Below are 17,676 nucleotides of genomic sequence, written 5' to 3' on the forward strand. Positions count from 1 at the left end.
AGACTGTTTTGTTTGCTTTACCTGCCCCTGAACACAGTCAAAGAAGTAAGTGCATTACAGTAGCAGATGCAGGTCATAGCTCATGCAGAAATTAAATGGTCTCATGTTTGAGAAGCATTCAAACACTCTCCTTTTTTTTTTTTTTTTTTTTTTAGAACTTAACCACTACAATGTTGACTTTCTGAATGTTAGTGAATTCTCTCCTTTCCTCCTGGTCCCCCCCATATATTGAGGTAAGCTTGTTAAATTTGGAATAGAAAAGCATGAGTTTGTTAGACCTGTCCTAGAGTTAGCTCCTTTCTGAGGTTCAAAGGCCAGTTCACTAGGCTGTTCTTCCAGCCGTTGTTTTTCCAGAAGAAAACATACCTGTTTTGCATCTTTCATTGCTGTATTGCTGATTGAAGTTTATTCCAGTTATCGTCTATCCTTCCTGCTATGAATAGTTAAAAGGCAGTCTTAGTTTATGTGGTTCATAGCTTGACGACTCCTCTTCAGATGTCTCTTTCGGATTTTGATCATCCACTTAACACTTAATTTAGCAAAGTCTGCTGCCTTAAACAGAGCCAAAAAAATACCACACAGGAGAGCAATTGTGTTCCAGGGATTTGCTGTGATAATCTGAAAGAGATTAAAAATATATGCTGTGTCAGATGAGGGGAATAATATTACACCTGTTCAATAACAAACAATTCAATTTTTCAAACTGAAGCGTTTTGCAGCATATGCCTTTAACGCTACAATGGTGGCGTGTTAGTGCCTTTCCCACACATCTGCCTCACACCATAGTTTTCTGATTCTTTCCATCAGGAAGAATACACACCATACTAGCTGCTACATTCCTTTTGGACTATCTCAGGATATTGAATTGTTTAAAACTTTAGAGATACAGTTAAATTGCTAAGTTTAAGATTCTAGATTAAATTTACAATCTTTCTTCAAGATTTACAAACATAAGCAGCCACATTAAAAATCCTCCCAAAGAGAAAGCTAAAAGAAGCAGCTACAGGAAAGCTTTAACGAGACAGCATTGTAATGCTAAACCAGCTTTTGACAGCAGCAACTGTTTCTGCAGACCTACAGCAAGTATTTTATATTTCTATTTTTAACTACATTTGGTTCAAGAGTAGTTAAGATTATTTATACTTTGCCATTCTCCTTGCACCTCTAGGCACAAGGATGACTTCTAGGATCTCAGATGAAGCAAACAGAGCTAGGCTTAGGCAGCAATACAGTAGCACACAGCTTTGGGACTTGCCCTGGGGCCTGCAACTCTGATTGTCAGCAGAGCAGTGTCACTAGGTCACCACCCGAGCCAGGTGGTCTTAACCAAGCTTTCCCTATTTATTTGTTAATCTTCTTGAAAGCAGCAGTGCTGGCTGCCAGGGCTTGTGAGCTAGGGCCTCTTCAGCAAGAGGAAACAGGCACCCCCAATCCACTGGAACCAGGGCAGCTTTCAGCTCGAAGAAGGCAGAGGCCTGAACTGCATCCAGCAGAGGAGCAGGAGATGCTGGCATCAGGACTGAGCTCTTGAGGCTGGGGAGATGCCTGCACCGAGGAGGGTGCCCAGCCCCAGCACAGACATGACAGCAGGAGTGCAAAGGACCAGCTACCAACTCCTGCCCTGCACGATCTGCATTCACACTCTGGTTTTGGGCAAGAAAACAAGAACTCCATGACAATGGACTTTGGCTGTCAGGTAGGACCATTTCAAATGCAACATTTTAAACACTGTCTTTGCACACTTTGTTGTTCTGCAGTTTTCTGGGGAGGGCAAATGTATCTGACCTTCTCCCCTCAGACACTAGGAAAACAAGATCTGCTTCATGTGCTTTAAGTGCATGTACTCACAGCACACACCTTTTAAGCACTCCAGTGACTGATAGTGGCCTCGTCTGGCACATCATACGTTTCTGGCTGCACCACATTGAGATAAATTTTGACATGCTTTTTGTGTATTTGAATGTAGTATCAAATTCTATTCTAATAACAGATAAAAAATAGGAATTTTTATTATTCTGATTTAAGCCTAGGTTTATTGCTTCATAAAAAAGGACATTAAATCAGTTTATCCAAGCACGCTTATTTAAGCAAAAAGTCCAGAGTTGACCTGAAGCTACACTTTGCTAGAGCACAGGACACATGCTTTTTCTTAGCTATATGTATCTCTAGTTGCAAAGAGAAGGCCGAGTGTCACCAAGCCAAGGGAAAGGCAGCAGATGGTCTTGACCTCCGCAGAACATGTATTACTGGATATAACGAAGAGCACAGGCTGAAATTTCAGAAGTAACCTCACTCTTCCTCTGAACTTCTGCTTGGAGTGAGGTAACAGAGGCTTGTGTGCACGTCCACACAAACCATAAGCATGTACAGTCAGATGAAGATTCAAAAAGGTACTAGTGTTACTCACATCTTGAACAGTCTGTATAAAAGGATCTTTCCATTCAAATACCACAAAAAACAGCTGGTCACTTCTTGCTTTAGTTCTCTGGTCAATATAGTTAACCACACTAGTCTGGAGAGAGGGGAAAAGAAAAAAAACACAACCACAAACATGCAGGTTAATTTCTTCAGTGGTGTAATGAGTCTTCTGTGCGACAAAAGGCTTGTAAGAAGGTGAAAACAGCAGACTGTTTAGGGACTTCTACTTCAGCCTTCTTCTACCTGGAACAATAGGCTCCCAAAGAATGGAAAGGGCAGTATCCTCCATCTGTCTCATATTCATATTCTTTCCCTGTTTCTCACTTAGTAAAACACTGCAATACCATTTTTACGCTCGTAACCAGGGCCTTTATTTTATTACATAGTTTATCCCTTTCAAGGGGGAAATTTCATTTACAAAATCCATTTACTTGGAGTAATACAGTATCTGGAAAGCTCTCATGAATGAATGCTAAATTACTTTTATTTAGCAGAGAACTACACGATGCTGGCAGGAATTTTTTTTTTTTTTTGAAAAATCAGTTGTAGAATAAACTAGAAGATGCCAGCAAGTGCAGAATGAAAATGGAAGGGAAAAAAAAGCCTAGGTGTTAACAATTAAAACCATACTTCCCAGTACTGCCCATTAACTAGGTTACCATTTGAAACTAGCACTGACTGGCACAGAGGGCCGGCACAATTCCACAGAGCTGGGATAACCAGGGAACAGTTTAGGATACCAGATCGATGTTACAGCCACATGAAACCATAGTCTTAAGAACCACAATCAGCAAAGTGTTAAGGCATCAGGCCTCAGAAAAACATTCATCTTGTCTTGTAACACACCCCCAAGCCCAGAGGGAACTACACAGGGTTTGTACGCAGGCAGTAACAACACGGTTTGCACTAACCGCCCTGCTGCTAGGAGACAATACAAACCGCTGGAGAGCCAGGCAGTTATGCAACAGGCAAGCACACAAGTCACAGCTGAAAAACAATAGCAGGACTGCTCCCATCCCCTACCCTCAACGGAGTATTTACATCTTGGTGTGTGCACAAGGGAGTGCTACTGCTTGTCCTACATCAGTTTAACACTGTACTGGTACTACTGAAGCCAGCCGTACTGTCACTTAATTTCAGGATTGTGACAGGAACTACAGCTATGAAAACACTGATTCAGCAGACACTGTATGAGGATGACCTACTACAAAAACCTCCCATCTACCATGGCTTAGTTTCTTTACACATACTTCAAGATTTCTATCAGTCTTCTCCACACACCCTGCCCTGACCAGATTTGAGGCTGCAAACATGTAGAAGCGGGAGCTAGAACACTGTATGTGTCCATTCAGAGCACAGGGGAGCTTCACAACCTCGTCTTTTCTGGTCAAAAACCTTAGCTGCCGACTTACCCTATATTTCTACAGCTCATTTAATTATTGCAGCCTGCCATCACCCCAGCTACACTCAATCAAGAACATTGCACACCAGGAAACAAACAGTACGCAAAGCTAAATGAAGGCAATGGGAAAGGAAGAAAAGACAAAGCAATAACTACTGGGCTAGTTAGCAGACTAACCAACTGTGCTATTTGACCTAATATTTGTATCCATCTTTCTGGTACGTCATCATCCAGCTTTAGATTTGAAAGGCTAATGGACTTCCTTACGGAATTTGAGAAGACTTACTGTCAAACAAAGCAAGTGCAATTTATATCTGAGCTATTTTAACTTCTACTGTATTACTAATAGGGATCTGAAGCCCAAAATTCACATTTGTAGCAATTCCTATTTCCTAGGTTTTATTAAAAGCAAACAAACCAACCCACAAAACAAACAAATAAAAACCCCTACACAGTGTTCACCTACCCAGATGATCAGAGAGTCTGTAACTACGGGACTAAATGGATGTTTATGGTCACAAAAAGCTCACCTTTTTCCAAGTCTGAGCCAGCCTTTTGTTTCCAACACGCTAGACTTGAGTGCACAAAGGAGGATTTTCAAAAATCCTACACTAGGTAAGCACCAAATGGCAAGTGATACAGGGCTGCAGGTGATGACAGACAGACAACTGCTGTTAGTACTTACATGGCAGCAGCTGACTGATGCATCCTTTCCTCTCCAAATTAAGACAGTAGTTTGGAACTTGCATGTCTTTGGGATTTGCCTCCTGTCCTCCTCCAGTGGAGCAGGAGGATACCCAGCTAACAGTCACAGCTCTGCTCTGCCCTTAAGGCTTTGCCACATAAGGCCCTAACTGTGACAACTGAAAGACAGTAGAACTAAAGATTCTGCTTCATTTTGATCTTCACAAAGTACTCTTTCCAAGTGTACCACAGACTAAGAGAAAGTGTAGTGTCTGAAAGATACACTCTCGGGAAAAGACTGCTCTTAAAATTCTAATTTCTCACCACAAAATGAGACACTTGTCTCCAGCCACCACTGGAAGCATGATAACAAAATCAAAACATAATTATTTTCCTGTCCATTAGTGTGAACAGGACAGGAATGAAAGTCAAATTAATGTCACCTCTAGCTAAGTTTGCATCTTTCACCTGCATATTTTCTAGGTTTAAATGATGCAAAAGTTAAGTTACTCCATGCTTCTAAGGATACTTAACAGCTAAAAATCCCAAACCCAAACAAAAAGCAGACACGAGAATGCTACAAAGGACACAAGGCTTAAGTTTACCTCTTCTTCCTAACATCAGCCCTTGCGGTAAGCTAAACAATACCTCTTTCCAATACTAGCTATTATTTAGACAATTCCTTTGGCAATTGTTCCCCACCCTGAACTAAAGGTAGCTGTGTTAATATTCCTCTGTGAGTCTCTTCGGACCCTTACCTCAGACTACAGGTGTCACTTCTAACATATTCAAGGCCTGGATTTTCTGGCCTCCCCATTAGGAGATGTTTTCCTGAGATGTGTCACTAGGCCGTACCAATAGCAGAGCAGGTCAAGACATCTACACTGTTACAGAACCTCTCCACATTAAGAAACAACACAAGTAACTGTGCAGCCAAAACTGTTCAGTGGTGAGTGGAGTAATTGATCCAATGAAACAAAAACCAAGCTCCTGAAGTTTCACTTACTTAACCAGCCAACCCACCCACCCTTCTTCCAACTCATATTGCTGTTTGCCTTAAAAACTGGTTCTCTTGGTCAGTTATCATTGAAACCATGTCAGTAACTAGCTTTTACTAAGCTAAGAGGTATCCAAAAATCTTTCATAGGTTTTGGGGTTTTTTTTACCTCTTGTTTGAATTCAACAGTCTCGCTACCGTCTTCTTCTTTTGTTTTCACCAAGGACATCTTGACCCAAGTTCGAAAGCCTCCTGAAAACTTCCAGCTGGAGTATGAACTTTCACAGTCCTTCATGAATTCTGCTTTTTCTGGACTAAAAAAAAAAAAAAACAAAGACCATTGCTTCACTGACCAAACTCAGAGTGGAATCTGACCACTGTAAGCAGGAGAATGGCAGACCTACAGGCACTTCAAAATGTGTCCACAATTTCTTTTATGTTTCAACTGCTAAAATTCAGCATATCTACAACATTGTTAGTAGTAACATTAATGCTTAACACTTGCACTTGTGTTCTTAACCACAGAGGACTTCCCTGGTGCCCTACCCCCCTAGAGTTCTACCTGCCCCTAGGGATTGTTCTGCCTTATAGGGGAGTGTCGTTCTGCTCATCTGTCACCTTTGGGACAGAAAGAAACAGAGCTGGGACCCCGGGCAACAGTGTGCTACAATGCTCAGAAGCAAGCGATGGAAGGAACAGCCCAGAGGCAGGGCAGGATGATTCGCCCCATTTCTGGGATGCAAATAAACTGGTTGCAATGCAAACATACTTAAAATGCTTTGAAATTCACATTTAGTGTATTCTTATCATTCTGGGAACACTATACCTTTGGTGTAAGGCTCCCAGCTGCAAGAACGTGGCTGTTTCTGCAGTATGCAGTCACAGGTATGTGTAACCCCAGAACAGCAGGATTGCTTTGTGTCTTTTTTTTAAGCCATTTTAAGACTTCCAATACACGTCATGCTGGAAGTGGTAAAGAGGCAGCTCTAAGGCATATCTGGTCTCCATCCTGTCTCTACCAACTGCACAGGACACAGGGTATTGACCACGCTGTTTACTTGGAGCTCCTTGGTACTGTGATTTTAGCCACCTTTACATCACCTCTGTGAAATAAGCCTTGGCAGCTCCTTTTTCAACAAGGTTTCATTTGAGATGAAGGGATAAACCACTGTGATGAGTCATGAATCATTAAAGCACAGACTGCTGATTTTTACTAAAGATAGATATCAGGTTGCAGAGATATCACAGGGTATGCTGGTCCTTGAGACAAGGGAAAGGGTTTTGACTCAGATTAAATCCATCTTCCTAGATGATGGGAAAGATACTTTGCTCATGTGGCAATGGGTATGCATGACTAGGGCTATTGGAAGATAAGGTATTTTGGTCTTTCAAATAAAGATGCAAAGAAGTGAGGAAGAAAAGCAGAGCTGAAGAAGCAAACTTTTGTCCCCAAGCACAGACCAATCAGGAAGATTTGTCCTGTACCAGCACCAGTTTGTGCAAACAGAAAGGAGAAGCATTTCTGGAAAGAAAAGCTAATACACTTCACTACCCATGACAGATGACATTCCAAGTGTGTTTTAGCAGGTTAGGAACATCTTTGTTATTAATTACTATTATCTGTTTGTTTAGTGATCCCAACAGGATGGCACTGCACCTCTCTAACCCTAATAAGGAAGATAAGAACAAATCATCAGAACAAAGCCTGCTGTCTGAATGCTCCTCACCATACAAACCAATGACACAGGGAGACCTAATCTGACAATTATTTCTTCCCCCTTTGGTACATGGGTACAGCAGCAGCAGCTGATGGGGCAGTATGGCTGAGCATGGTGCTTTGCCACTCAGAGAAACATACATAATTAGCACTCTGCCAGTCAGTCATATGCCTAATGCATGACTAAATACAGCATCCTAGAACAGCTTTCCAAACCAACATGGAAAATTGAGGCAGGAAGTTATGACACAAAGCTGAACATTACAGCCACAACTTACATGGTAAGCAGACAGCAGTATCACACTTTGCCTTCAACAGTAATTGTAGACTTGAAAAAGAAAGATTAATAATATCTTAGGAGAAGCCTGCGGAGAAGTGATCTAAGACGGCATCTCCTTGCATGTGCCCATAATCCAGACCACTGCCACAGAGTCAGGAAAATAAAAGGGGGGAGGAGTGGGCAGAGCAGTGAGGCACAAGCTTTGTACAAATTATAGCAGAGGGCACATAATGCAGCTTAAAAACCACACATGACTAAGAGAACACAAGACAGGCAAAGGCTTTTAAGCTGAAGAACAATTCTCCAGTTTCTTTTAATTCCCTTTTCACTCCAAAGACAGACAACCTGTAAAGGCTGCACTTTTTTGTTGTTGTTGTTCTTGTTGTTCAGTACGTTCTTCTACCTATTACACTGTCCTTTAGATGTAAGATTCCCAGAATACTCTGCACCAGGGTCTCCCAATATATTAATGATATTCAAGACCATGCAAAACTTCCTACGTCACAGCAGAGAAAGAGAAATGCAAGAGGACACTGTCTCATTCAGGTGAACTACAAAGCCCTGGTCTCCCCTCAGCCAATGCCTTCTGGTAACCATTAACAGTTCAAAGTACTAACAGGGAGCCCATTGCCCCAGCACAGACAGATCACCATCAGACCACGAGAGACTGTATTTGTCCCAGCTGTGGGAATTGCTGACCTAATTCTGAACTGGTCTCTAGTGTTGCAGTGGATCCTTCTAACACTGATCTTTATAGACCAACCCACAAGAGCCAGAGGCAGCTTAGGACACCCCACCAGCAGATTCCAACACAACAGCAAGAGCCAAAACCACAGATGGGTCAAACACAAATCGTGTTTATTGCTTTTGCTTCTCCCTAGAACTGGAAACTCTCAGCCAGCCATGGGATTTAACAAAGGGTCAGATGGTGTGGTACCAAAAGTCTCAGCCCTTCTATGTTATGATTTATTTAGCTGCACGCAGCAATCCAGACCAGAGATGTGAACATGGAGCTGTGTTTAGAGCCTTAAATAAACTCTGACCTGTTCAGACTGGTATTCGTCATCTCACGTGACCGTAAGTTATTTTACATGCTACGCTAACAACAGTATTATCAGTAGCATGTTCAGTGGATTTTCCTCCTAAACCCATGTATTATACTAATGATAGTTCAAGAAAGGAACTTGTATTTTTAGCTACACTTTTTTGGTAATTTGCAAGGGTTTCATTATTTCCTTCCCTCCAATTAATATGGTACAGACAGCAGCTGCTACTGTCTTTAAAAAAAAAAAAAAAAAAAGAAAGAAAGAGAAACACCAGTGGCAGTATCCCCCCAACTCACAGGACAACAATAGCACACAGTTCAGCAGCGTCTGGGAAGGCCTGAACAAAACTAGCAAGCAGTGCCAGTTTCATGTAGTCTGTCGATCCAATTTTAACAGAAGAACTGCAGAGAATAAAACCCTTGACAGAAGCAACTGGACATTACTCAAGTCCTTATCACGTGCCATGCCTCAAAAAACCCTTAAAGACACAAGTCTTTAGATGACATTTTTATTCTTGCTTACAGCTTATCCTTGCAGCAGCCTTCACTGATACGATTATTGCTATTTAAAGCAAAAGTGAGCTGCACATAATACTGTCTACACAGAAATGGTGGTCTAGATACAGCAGGACTCTTCTCACCAATTTCAAGGGGTTTTGGATTGCAATTTAACATGATGGAATACCCTACAGATATAATTTACAGCATCCTGCCTGCCCAGCCCAACCTAAGCTGTTTGCAGCCATAGCAGAAAACTGTAAAGGTAACTACAATCTCATGAGTTTTAGCATATATCTCAGCATCTTTGATAACACTTCATGTGAATTGCTGGACACAGTGCTAATAACATGGTCTCATAACCAGCAAGTGAGAGACTTTGTCAGGAAAAGTAGATAACAGCAGCCAGTAATTTAAGTTTTTAGAGGCTGTATGGAAGAACAAAATTTGCATTGTCTTCAGATACCTTAGTCCAGACTTCCCATCAATTCAATTTAGCATCTGCTGATGAACTGGTAATAGTTTTTCTCTTCTGCTGGAAGTTGGACAGAATGAGTACACTCCACATATGCACACGGTTTCACATGCACTTCATAGTCAGAAGAAAACATAAACTTTGAACTTGCCCTGAGCCTGTCCAGTTCATGCCGTGGGACACCAGGACAGCAATACACAATACTGAGCAAGACAAGCCATACAATTTGTACTAAGCTTTGGAGGATGCTATAAAAGAATGCTCTTACTGTATTTCACCTAGACATGCAGACCATTTACTTCTAAATTTAAAGGCCTACAGACCTTTGCCAATTTTACCATTATCCGGGTTAGTTCAAAACCAGTTTTAACTCACGTTCCTACTACCTGCTGCAAACAGGCACAAGGGATGCATCCCCAAACAGACACCACCATTTCCTGCCTTTCCACTTTCCTCCAAACATAACCCAGGTTCAGCCTTCACTTTCCCAGCTTCAGTTCTGGTGCCTTCCAACACCGAGACAGGGCAGCTTCTCTAGGAACAAAGTGACACCTTGGGGATCAATTCTGCCAACTAACTGGTTTGACCTGGCAAACCTGGAGGCAAGAGGTTGCAATCCAGGTTTCTCCCAGGCAGCTTATAGATGATTGTTACTGATTCACCTACACTGGCACAAAGACAGCCTTCAAGCTAGGACCTTTGCAATACTGCTTATTGTTGCTTTGCCCATCTAACCCACCTTTGCACAACAAGTGGCACGAGTGTTTGGGACAGCAGCATGCAGCCTTGCAGCTTGCTTGCAGAAATGATGCCAGCTTAAGTAGGACATACATGCTTTAATTGGGCAGAAATAGCTCTTTAAATGCCTTATCTGCAAATTGATACAATGTGCACAGAAATGTGGCCTCAAAGTCTTGAGTATGCGGAGACCAAGTTATGTCTTGGTAAATTGGCTCATTCTGCAGAGAGCCAGGAACCAGATGCAACACAAGTGTGCCTCCTGCTCAGTTTCACAGGGAGTGGTTTCAGTGCTTGTTTCTCAAAGTATAAAACAGCTGTGCACCTTGCTGGAATTGCTCCCACTGTACAAACCACTAACTGCAGCACAAGCCACAAAAACTGAGAAATAACAACGCAGAAGGAACAAGTAGCACCTTCTACATCACTACTCCTAGATGGTGTTTTCTCACCCTAAGACATCAATGCCTAAAATACGCAGAACTTTAGTATTTTATGGGGCATTTTAGTAAAGTTACAGAAAGTACTTAATGACTTAAGATCTCTCTTTCACTGAAGGAGAAATGCTTTGTGAAAACAAATTCAGATAACTGGTCTTTGGCCACCCAGAGATACTATGACTGAACACTTTCAGCCTTCACTCCATCTGAAAAGCAACCTGTATGATTGTGTCCAAGCATCCAAGAATGCTTTGTTATGATAAAATCAGTTATTTCTCTTCCCCTCCCTCACCTAATTTTGTTCTGCATATGGCCTTAATCCACTGTCCCTTCTTCACTCAGCATCTGACTATAAACAAATTAAGGCTTTCTGTTAGGTCTCACTGTGACTAATATCTCTTGTCTAGCTTTTAATCTGGATCTCAGAGAGAAGAACAGGACTTAAGTTGAAGCAAAAATTTATCAGTGAAGTATGGAATTTATTGTCATAAGGTGGGAAAAAGAGCGAGGCTTTCAAGAAAGTTCAAGACAGGATTAATTCCACTCCTATTAAAATGAAGAAGGTTGATGGCACCAATGTCAAACCAATATGAAGCAATTTTGAGAACCCCATCTATGAAATTACACCATTCTGTAGAATCTTACATAAAGCTAGTTATACAAAGAAATACAGTTAATCTTTCAACGAAAACACAACAAATCAATCTAGAGATCTGATCTTTAGAGTAATTGCTTAAAAAAAAAAAGTGCTACAGAAACATCAGTGTTCTCAGTGCACTTCCTGAGCACACTTCCAAGGACAGCACGCTTCCTGATCACCCACAGCAGCAGACAGTGGTAAGCCAGCAAAAACTTCAAACTTTTAGAAAGCACAACAACAAATCGCTGAAGCACAGCTGAAGGGCAATTTTTGACAAAGTCCTCAGTTTATTTTCTAGAAAGTAAGATTAGTAGCCTAAGATATGAAAGAGCACCAACATAACCCAAACATAAAAAAAAAAAAAACATATAAAAGCCTGTCTGACTTTTACTGGAAAAGCCCTGCTTTCACTAGTATTGTTGTAGCAAGTTCAATGCAGTTACAGGCTCATCCCTTTACATACCTGTCGATGAACTCTTGGAAAGAAGAAAACAGAAGGTAGTCAATGGCACTGAAATCTTGGTCTGTTCCATTTAAATGAAACTGCAAAAACACCAGTTCCTTTTTCTTCACATCACGAGGGCCTTGAACAACCAAAGCATACTTCTGTAAGCAAAGAGAGATGGTGAGAGTAGCAAAGGAGTCCTCATTTCCTATTCATCAATTTGCTGTCTGTCACTAATAGTCTATAGAAATCTAATTCATGCTGAGATTTTCCTGGCCGCTACTAAGTATAGGTCTATTAAAAGATCTAACAAGAATGCAAATTGAATCCCTCCTTTTAGTTTAAAAAGTGAAGTCTCTGCATCAAGTGTTAGTGTTTTTCTAAGAAATCTGCTTTAATTACATCACAGTCCTTTGGGTTCATGGGGAATTACCAGTCAAGGCCCTGTAACCTCCATTCTGCAGAAGGACAATCAAAACTGTTTTGAGCATTAAAGTCTAGGAACTTTCAGCTCTTGAGGTGAAACAAGTTAATGTGGAGTCTGATGTGGAGAACATCAGGCTTCTCCTTGAGAAAGAGGAACAGTTTCACAGCCTCCAGCACCCAAAGTAAGCTGCTGAAAGGAAAAAACAAAACAAAACAAACAAACAAAAACCAACCCAAAAAATGCTAGCAGGCAGACTACAACTGAAAGTAGTGCAGCATTACATCGAACAGCAGGCTGCTCCTTGCCAAAGGACTCGGCCAATTTGAACATGGCTCTATGTGGTTCAGAGGTCTCTGCCTCAGTGCCTCTCCATTCCACTGCAGGACCAGAGCTCATTGGATCAGCAAGCTTCTAAATGAATCTACCACACAGCATAAACCACATGCAGGTTCTTAGTTTGCAAACATGCAAACAGACCCTAATAGTACCAGAAATTAAATTCAACTTCCACCTAGAATATTACTTTCAAATATACTAAGGAGCTGATTCCCAGAAAGAAATGGTAACTAGACAAAAGGCAAAACATGAAGAGGAAAAAAGCTGACAAGCACCTAGATTGTTTGTTTGTTCACATTTAGTTTCCTTAAAAACAATTTGACCAGTCTCTTTAGATACAAATGACCATACTTAATACTTTATTTTTTTAAACATTTACTTATACAGAAGCTAGATTCCCTGCATTTCTAAAAGCAATTTAAGAGGGACTAGCACTCAATGTACCTATCCTATTGGCTCACAGCATTTCAGTGGAATGAAACGCTTCGTGCCCAGTTAAGATTTTTCCAAGTGTGACAAAAATAATATGTAATTCCCAGCAAACATACAAGAAGAGATAAGCTATCCTGCTTTAAAGGAATAACTGCTGCTGCTTTCAGTCAAGCCCAGATTTACTATATCAAGGAGTATGCTTGCCAGTTCATTTAGGGTAGGATTGAAGCAAGAGTTTCATTGTGAAAAATTACTTATTTTGTCCCATTCAGGTTTTCACACTGCACACACCCACATGACAGCTGATAATCTGTAACACATATACACACTGACTGGGGTCTTTGACATTTCTGAAAATGAAAGAACAGATGGCTTGAAAAAAACTAGAAGCAAGGATTTTGGATTTTTTGCATCACTTGGTAAATGTTATTACTTTCAAATACCATTACAAGCAGAAAACCCCCACTGAATAAGCTTTGTTCTATTATATTGTCATTACCATCGTTTGATTAGTAAAAGGATCTGTGTAGTTGATTCTCTGAGTGGTGCATTCAATGTCTCCTGGCTGACCTGGATTTATCAGAGGCGGAATGTGATCATAGTAATGATGCTTGCAGCTAAGCAGCCGAGCCTTGCCTGGGTAAAAGGCAATACCTGTTTTGGGGAAAAAAACATTGAAGAGAGCTGATTTCTTTCCCAAGTACACAGATTTTAATTTTGGGATTTAATCCCACAGGATACCGACCAACCCTCAAGATCCAGCAAAGCAATCAAATGAAACCATGCAGTTCTCAGCATTTTTCTAGAGCAGGACAAATGAGTCAGCTGCATCAGGACAGAACCTCCACAATGTGTTGAAAAAAAAAAAAATTACAGTTCACATTCTGTTACAACAATTCAAGGTTCACGGAAGCTACTAAGTTTCCCCAGTCTTCCCGCAAGCGAGCGGCCAATACATCAGTCCCTCTCACTCCAAATGAAGTGAATGTGTAAAGTAAGTTAGACTACTCAAGTCAAATGGGACACGTAGCACTTCAGCATGTACATGTTTTCAGATACTATCTTTTAACATGTCAAATTTTAATGGGAAATAATGTATGCACTACACATGACAGATCAAAGATCACTGGCTCATCTAATAAAAGTGAAAATATGTTCTTCAGAACACCTGGAATCTTCTCTTCGCTGAATATGATGTCATGATAAAAATCAAAGCCATCAAACAAGTGTTAACTGTTACCATCCCTTATCGCTTATATCACTGGGTAGGCAGGTTACTACTTCACCTGTATGGACATTCATATATACCATAAACGTACCATTTCAGATCAACGGCATGCACTGAAAGAGCCTCAGCCACCCCAGCTGTAGAAGGCTAGCAAAATACAAGGCCCAAAACCAAAAATCCCGTTATACCACATATGCCACATTTTATTATTGGAAACAAGCTTGCTTGAAGATAATCCAGACCAACTACCAAAATAAAGTATGATTTGAATTATTAGATATGATTAATGCACACAACTGAGATGACCTGTCTGCCAAAACAAAAGATGTCAAAGCAGTCAGCATATATAAGTCTAAAAATGCTTTATGTTTTTTCTTCAGTGCTCCATGCTTGCCATCTCATCATTTTAATAGAACTATGAAGTAAAGGGCTACATTAATTCACGTTTTCTGATCTGGCAGGGATCCCTGACAATACTTTTGGATTTATATGTATGCTGTGTATGCTTCTCTGCTTCTTTAAATGACATTTTCTTCCTGTTGCTGTATGAAAAGCTCGCATGAAAAAAAAAGGGAAAAGCCTGCTTTTACAGTCAGATCCACACGGTCCAAATGCCGGGACCTACTTACAGAGCTGAGCCTACCTGACCATACAGAAAAACAACTACAGGAATATGGCAACAACTTGAAATACTCACCTTTCAGCCACAATTACTGGAGTGGTTATTTGTAAAATGTGGTAACACTTCAAACAGAAGTGTTATTTTTAAATTGGAAACTGACCTATGACTGTTTGAGCTGCATTTCCTACCGCAGCTCTATGTGACTGGTTACTGGATAATTTTAAAAAATAACAATGATAGAACTCACTATTCAAAAATGCTTCTGTGGAGTAATCCCTCCTGCAAACTGTGACACGCCACACCTCATTTTTATGCCAACATTGTTCCCTGCAGTCACATCACATTTTCATTGCCTTCTGATGTAATACCAAATTGTAAACAACGTAGAACAGAAGCAGAAAGCAGCACTGTGGTTATTTTGTGGTTGGTTTGAGAAATTCACCTTCTTTACTGTCAACAGCATCTCACTGCCCAGTGCAGCACTGAGGTCCTGATACACATCCTATATGCTACGCTTTTGAATGATACAGTTTGGGAAGTATTTCCATAAGGAGTTATCTTCCTTCTCTAAAAGAGGGCCCATTCTGAAGTCAGCAAACACTTCTTGTCTACGAAATGTTGTATGACACTCCACAGCTGCTGTCATTCATGTTATTGGCATGAAAGTTCCCAAAATCTCCCCAAAAATCTCCTGTACAATATTAACATTTCCATGGAAAGTCAACACAACTAAGATTTTTTAAAAAGCAAGTGAAAGGCCTGGGTTAAAACATTATATGCACCCTGGGCCCTGGAGAATCAACACCAAAAATGACAAACAATCCAAGATAAAAGTGAACAACAACTTAACTAATTTGGTTTGTTAGCAGTCTTACCAGGTGCATCATACAAGGATACTTCCTTGTAAGAGACAGACATCACTGGGTGCTTGAGCTTCTCCCTGAAGTCACTGATGGTTTGGTAGACAAGGAACACAGCTACAGCCATGAGCAGCAGATAAATAAACAGGAGAATTACTGAAAAAACATTCTTTAGGCAGGTCTTGCTGAAACGCAAAGAAGGGGCAGTGGTACCCAGTTCACTATCTGGAACCAAACAGAATATGGATTAGGACTTTAAAATACAGATATTTTGGCTGAATTTATGTAGCCTTAATTTAAAGATCAAACACTTGAGAGGAAAGTAAGCCTCAAACTCAGCTTGATTTAAAAAAGCCACAGGTATTGGTGGTTTTGATGATCAGTTAGATAGATGCTTCCTTCTCAAGCATGAGGCATAATCATTCAAAGATTGAGCCTCTTTTTCACACGTTGAATTTGGAACTCTGCTTAAGGACAGGGGAGGAAGGAAACAAGGTTTATCTTCAAGAAGGACAACTCAGAAACAAAGTTCAAAGACCAACACAATTCTCTCTCAGTCTCCTTGCCTTCAAAGCTTATTCTCTGAAGATCTTCACACTAGCCTCACTTGTACACAGACACTGCTTTCCCCACACTCCGTGCATTCACCGTTTCTTTTGGCAATACTTGTAAGGACAAAGTCCACGTACTCTTGAATTACACATCATGTTTTGATTGTGAGCGATATGTACCTGGACACACAAAAGGGGCATTAAAACCCAACACATGAAAGGAGATAAGCAGGCATATTGTATGCTGGCTTCTCCATGTGGTGCAATTTAGTAAGTGAGGCCCTCTCGGCCCATGCCACACTCTACCCTTCAACTACAATAGCACGGTTTGGTGTTTGCTCCATACCACAGCAAACACCAGCCTTTTAGTAAGTCCCATCAAATACCAAACCTCTTATAAAGGCCCATAGTCACACATGTTCCCAAGTTCATTGCCAGGAGATGGCAGTCCAGGCAATTAGGACATTAATATGCATAAAAGTGCACTACTGAAACAAGTGTGTCTTGAACAGCTGCAAAGCATTTAGGGGATACTCATTTCAGGTTGGCTAACAACAGTGCCTACACCTGAGCTGCAGTAAGCCCATTTAACACCGCCCCACACCTTTCAAAAGCAGGTCGAACAGTCTGACTGAAATCTGTGTAAAAGCACACCTGTTCAATATTGCAACCTGCTCATGTAAATCTGGCACAGACTTGGCTTACAACCTGCTGCCATCACAGACACTGCAACTTGGGTAAGATACAACCAGCATAAAGAAAGATGACATTCTAAGCTATCTCACAACTAGATGTGCTCAATCTTCTTTGACTGAGCACAGTTCACAACAAAGAAATGTTCTCAGTCCTTGGAAAAATGCTTTGGCTTTCCATCAGTACTTATTCCCCAAAATGAGTAATTTAGGGTTTTGTTTGCTTTCAGAAGTGCAATTAAAAAAAAAAAAAAAAAAAAAAAAACCAAAAAAAACACAACCAAACCCAAATACAGAAGCAGCTTATCAGGCACTTAAAATTGGTAATTTCTAGGTCAATAGTTCTCACCTGGTAAAATAACAGAGCTGGCATCTTCATGAACTTCCATCTCTCCTTCTCTCTCATCTGTTGGGTGTTCAGAGACTCGCTCCACATCTTCACTCAGCTGTGTAGTTAAAACAGTGGTTCAATTTCCAAACATGCTCTCAACTTGCAATTGCTGGAATTTCTATGGTACAAATAAAAGAGGCTCCAACTAACCAAACACACATAAACATGCCCCCAGTCCAAGAGCACCCAACATCTGTTCCACTTGTTCACAAGACAAGAGCCACATTTACGTAGATCTGCAGCTAAAAAATAAGTGACTTGCAAAAAGAGAAAGACAGCACATTAATTTTAACCTACTTCTACCCTGCTGCTTCAATAATAACATCACCATTTCTTTCAAGATCAAAGTAATTGTTTC

The 17,676-nt window shown here is 40.8% G+C and overlaps 1 protein-coding gene across 1 annotated transcript; it reads right to left on the reverse strand.

Moving 5' to 3' along the window:
- Positions 1 to 216: 216 nt before the first annotated feature.
- TMEM206 (transmembrane protein 206) lies at positions 217 to 17,373 on the reverse strand. Its single transcript, XM_010077150.1, has 7 exons — positions 17,277 to 17,373; positions 15,700 to 15,909; positions 13,474 to 13,628; positions 11,798 to 11,940; positions 5,671 to 5,815; positions 2,408 to 2,512; positions 217 to 618 (listed from the first exon to the last, which is right to left on the reverse strand). Exons 1-7 carry the CDS (start codon positions 17,314 to 17,316, stop codon positions 457 to 459), a joined length of 960 nt encoding a protein of 319 aa, XP_010075452.1. The 5' UTR covers positions 17,317 to 17,373; the 3' UTR covers positions 217 to 456.
- Between the last annotated feature and the right edge of the window lie 303 nt (positions 17,374 to 17,676).

Source organism: Pterocles gutturalis, unplaced genomic scaffold, assembly GCF_000699245.1.
Source record: "Pterocles gutturalis isolate BGI_N339 unplaced genomic scaffold, ASM69924v1 scaffold21523, whole genome shotgun sequence".
Lineage (NCBI taxonomy): Eukaryota > Metazoa > Chordata > Aves > Pterocliformes > Pteroclidae > Pterocles > Pterocles gutturalis.

What these genes read in the sequence shown, in the direction of transcription:
- TMEM206 (XM_010077150.1), bottom strand. Translation starts at nt 17,316, where the DNA reads ATGGAAGTTCATGAAGATGCCAGCTCTGTTATTTTACCAG. An exon ending in ATCCTTGTATGATGCACCTG is followed by an intron (nt 13,629 to 15,699) that starts GTAAGACTGCTA and finishes TCCCCAAAACAG; the next exon opens with GTATTGCCTTTTACCCAGGC. An exon ending in CTGTTGAATTCAAACAAGAG is followed by an intron (nt 2,513 to 5,670) that starts GTAAAAAAAACC and finishes CCCTCTCTCCAG; the next exon opens with ACTAGTGTGGTTAACTATAT.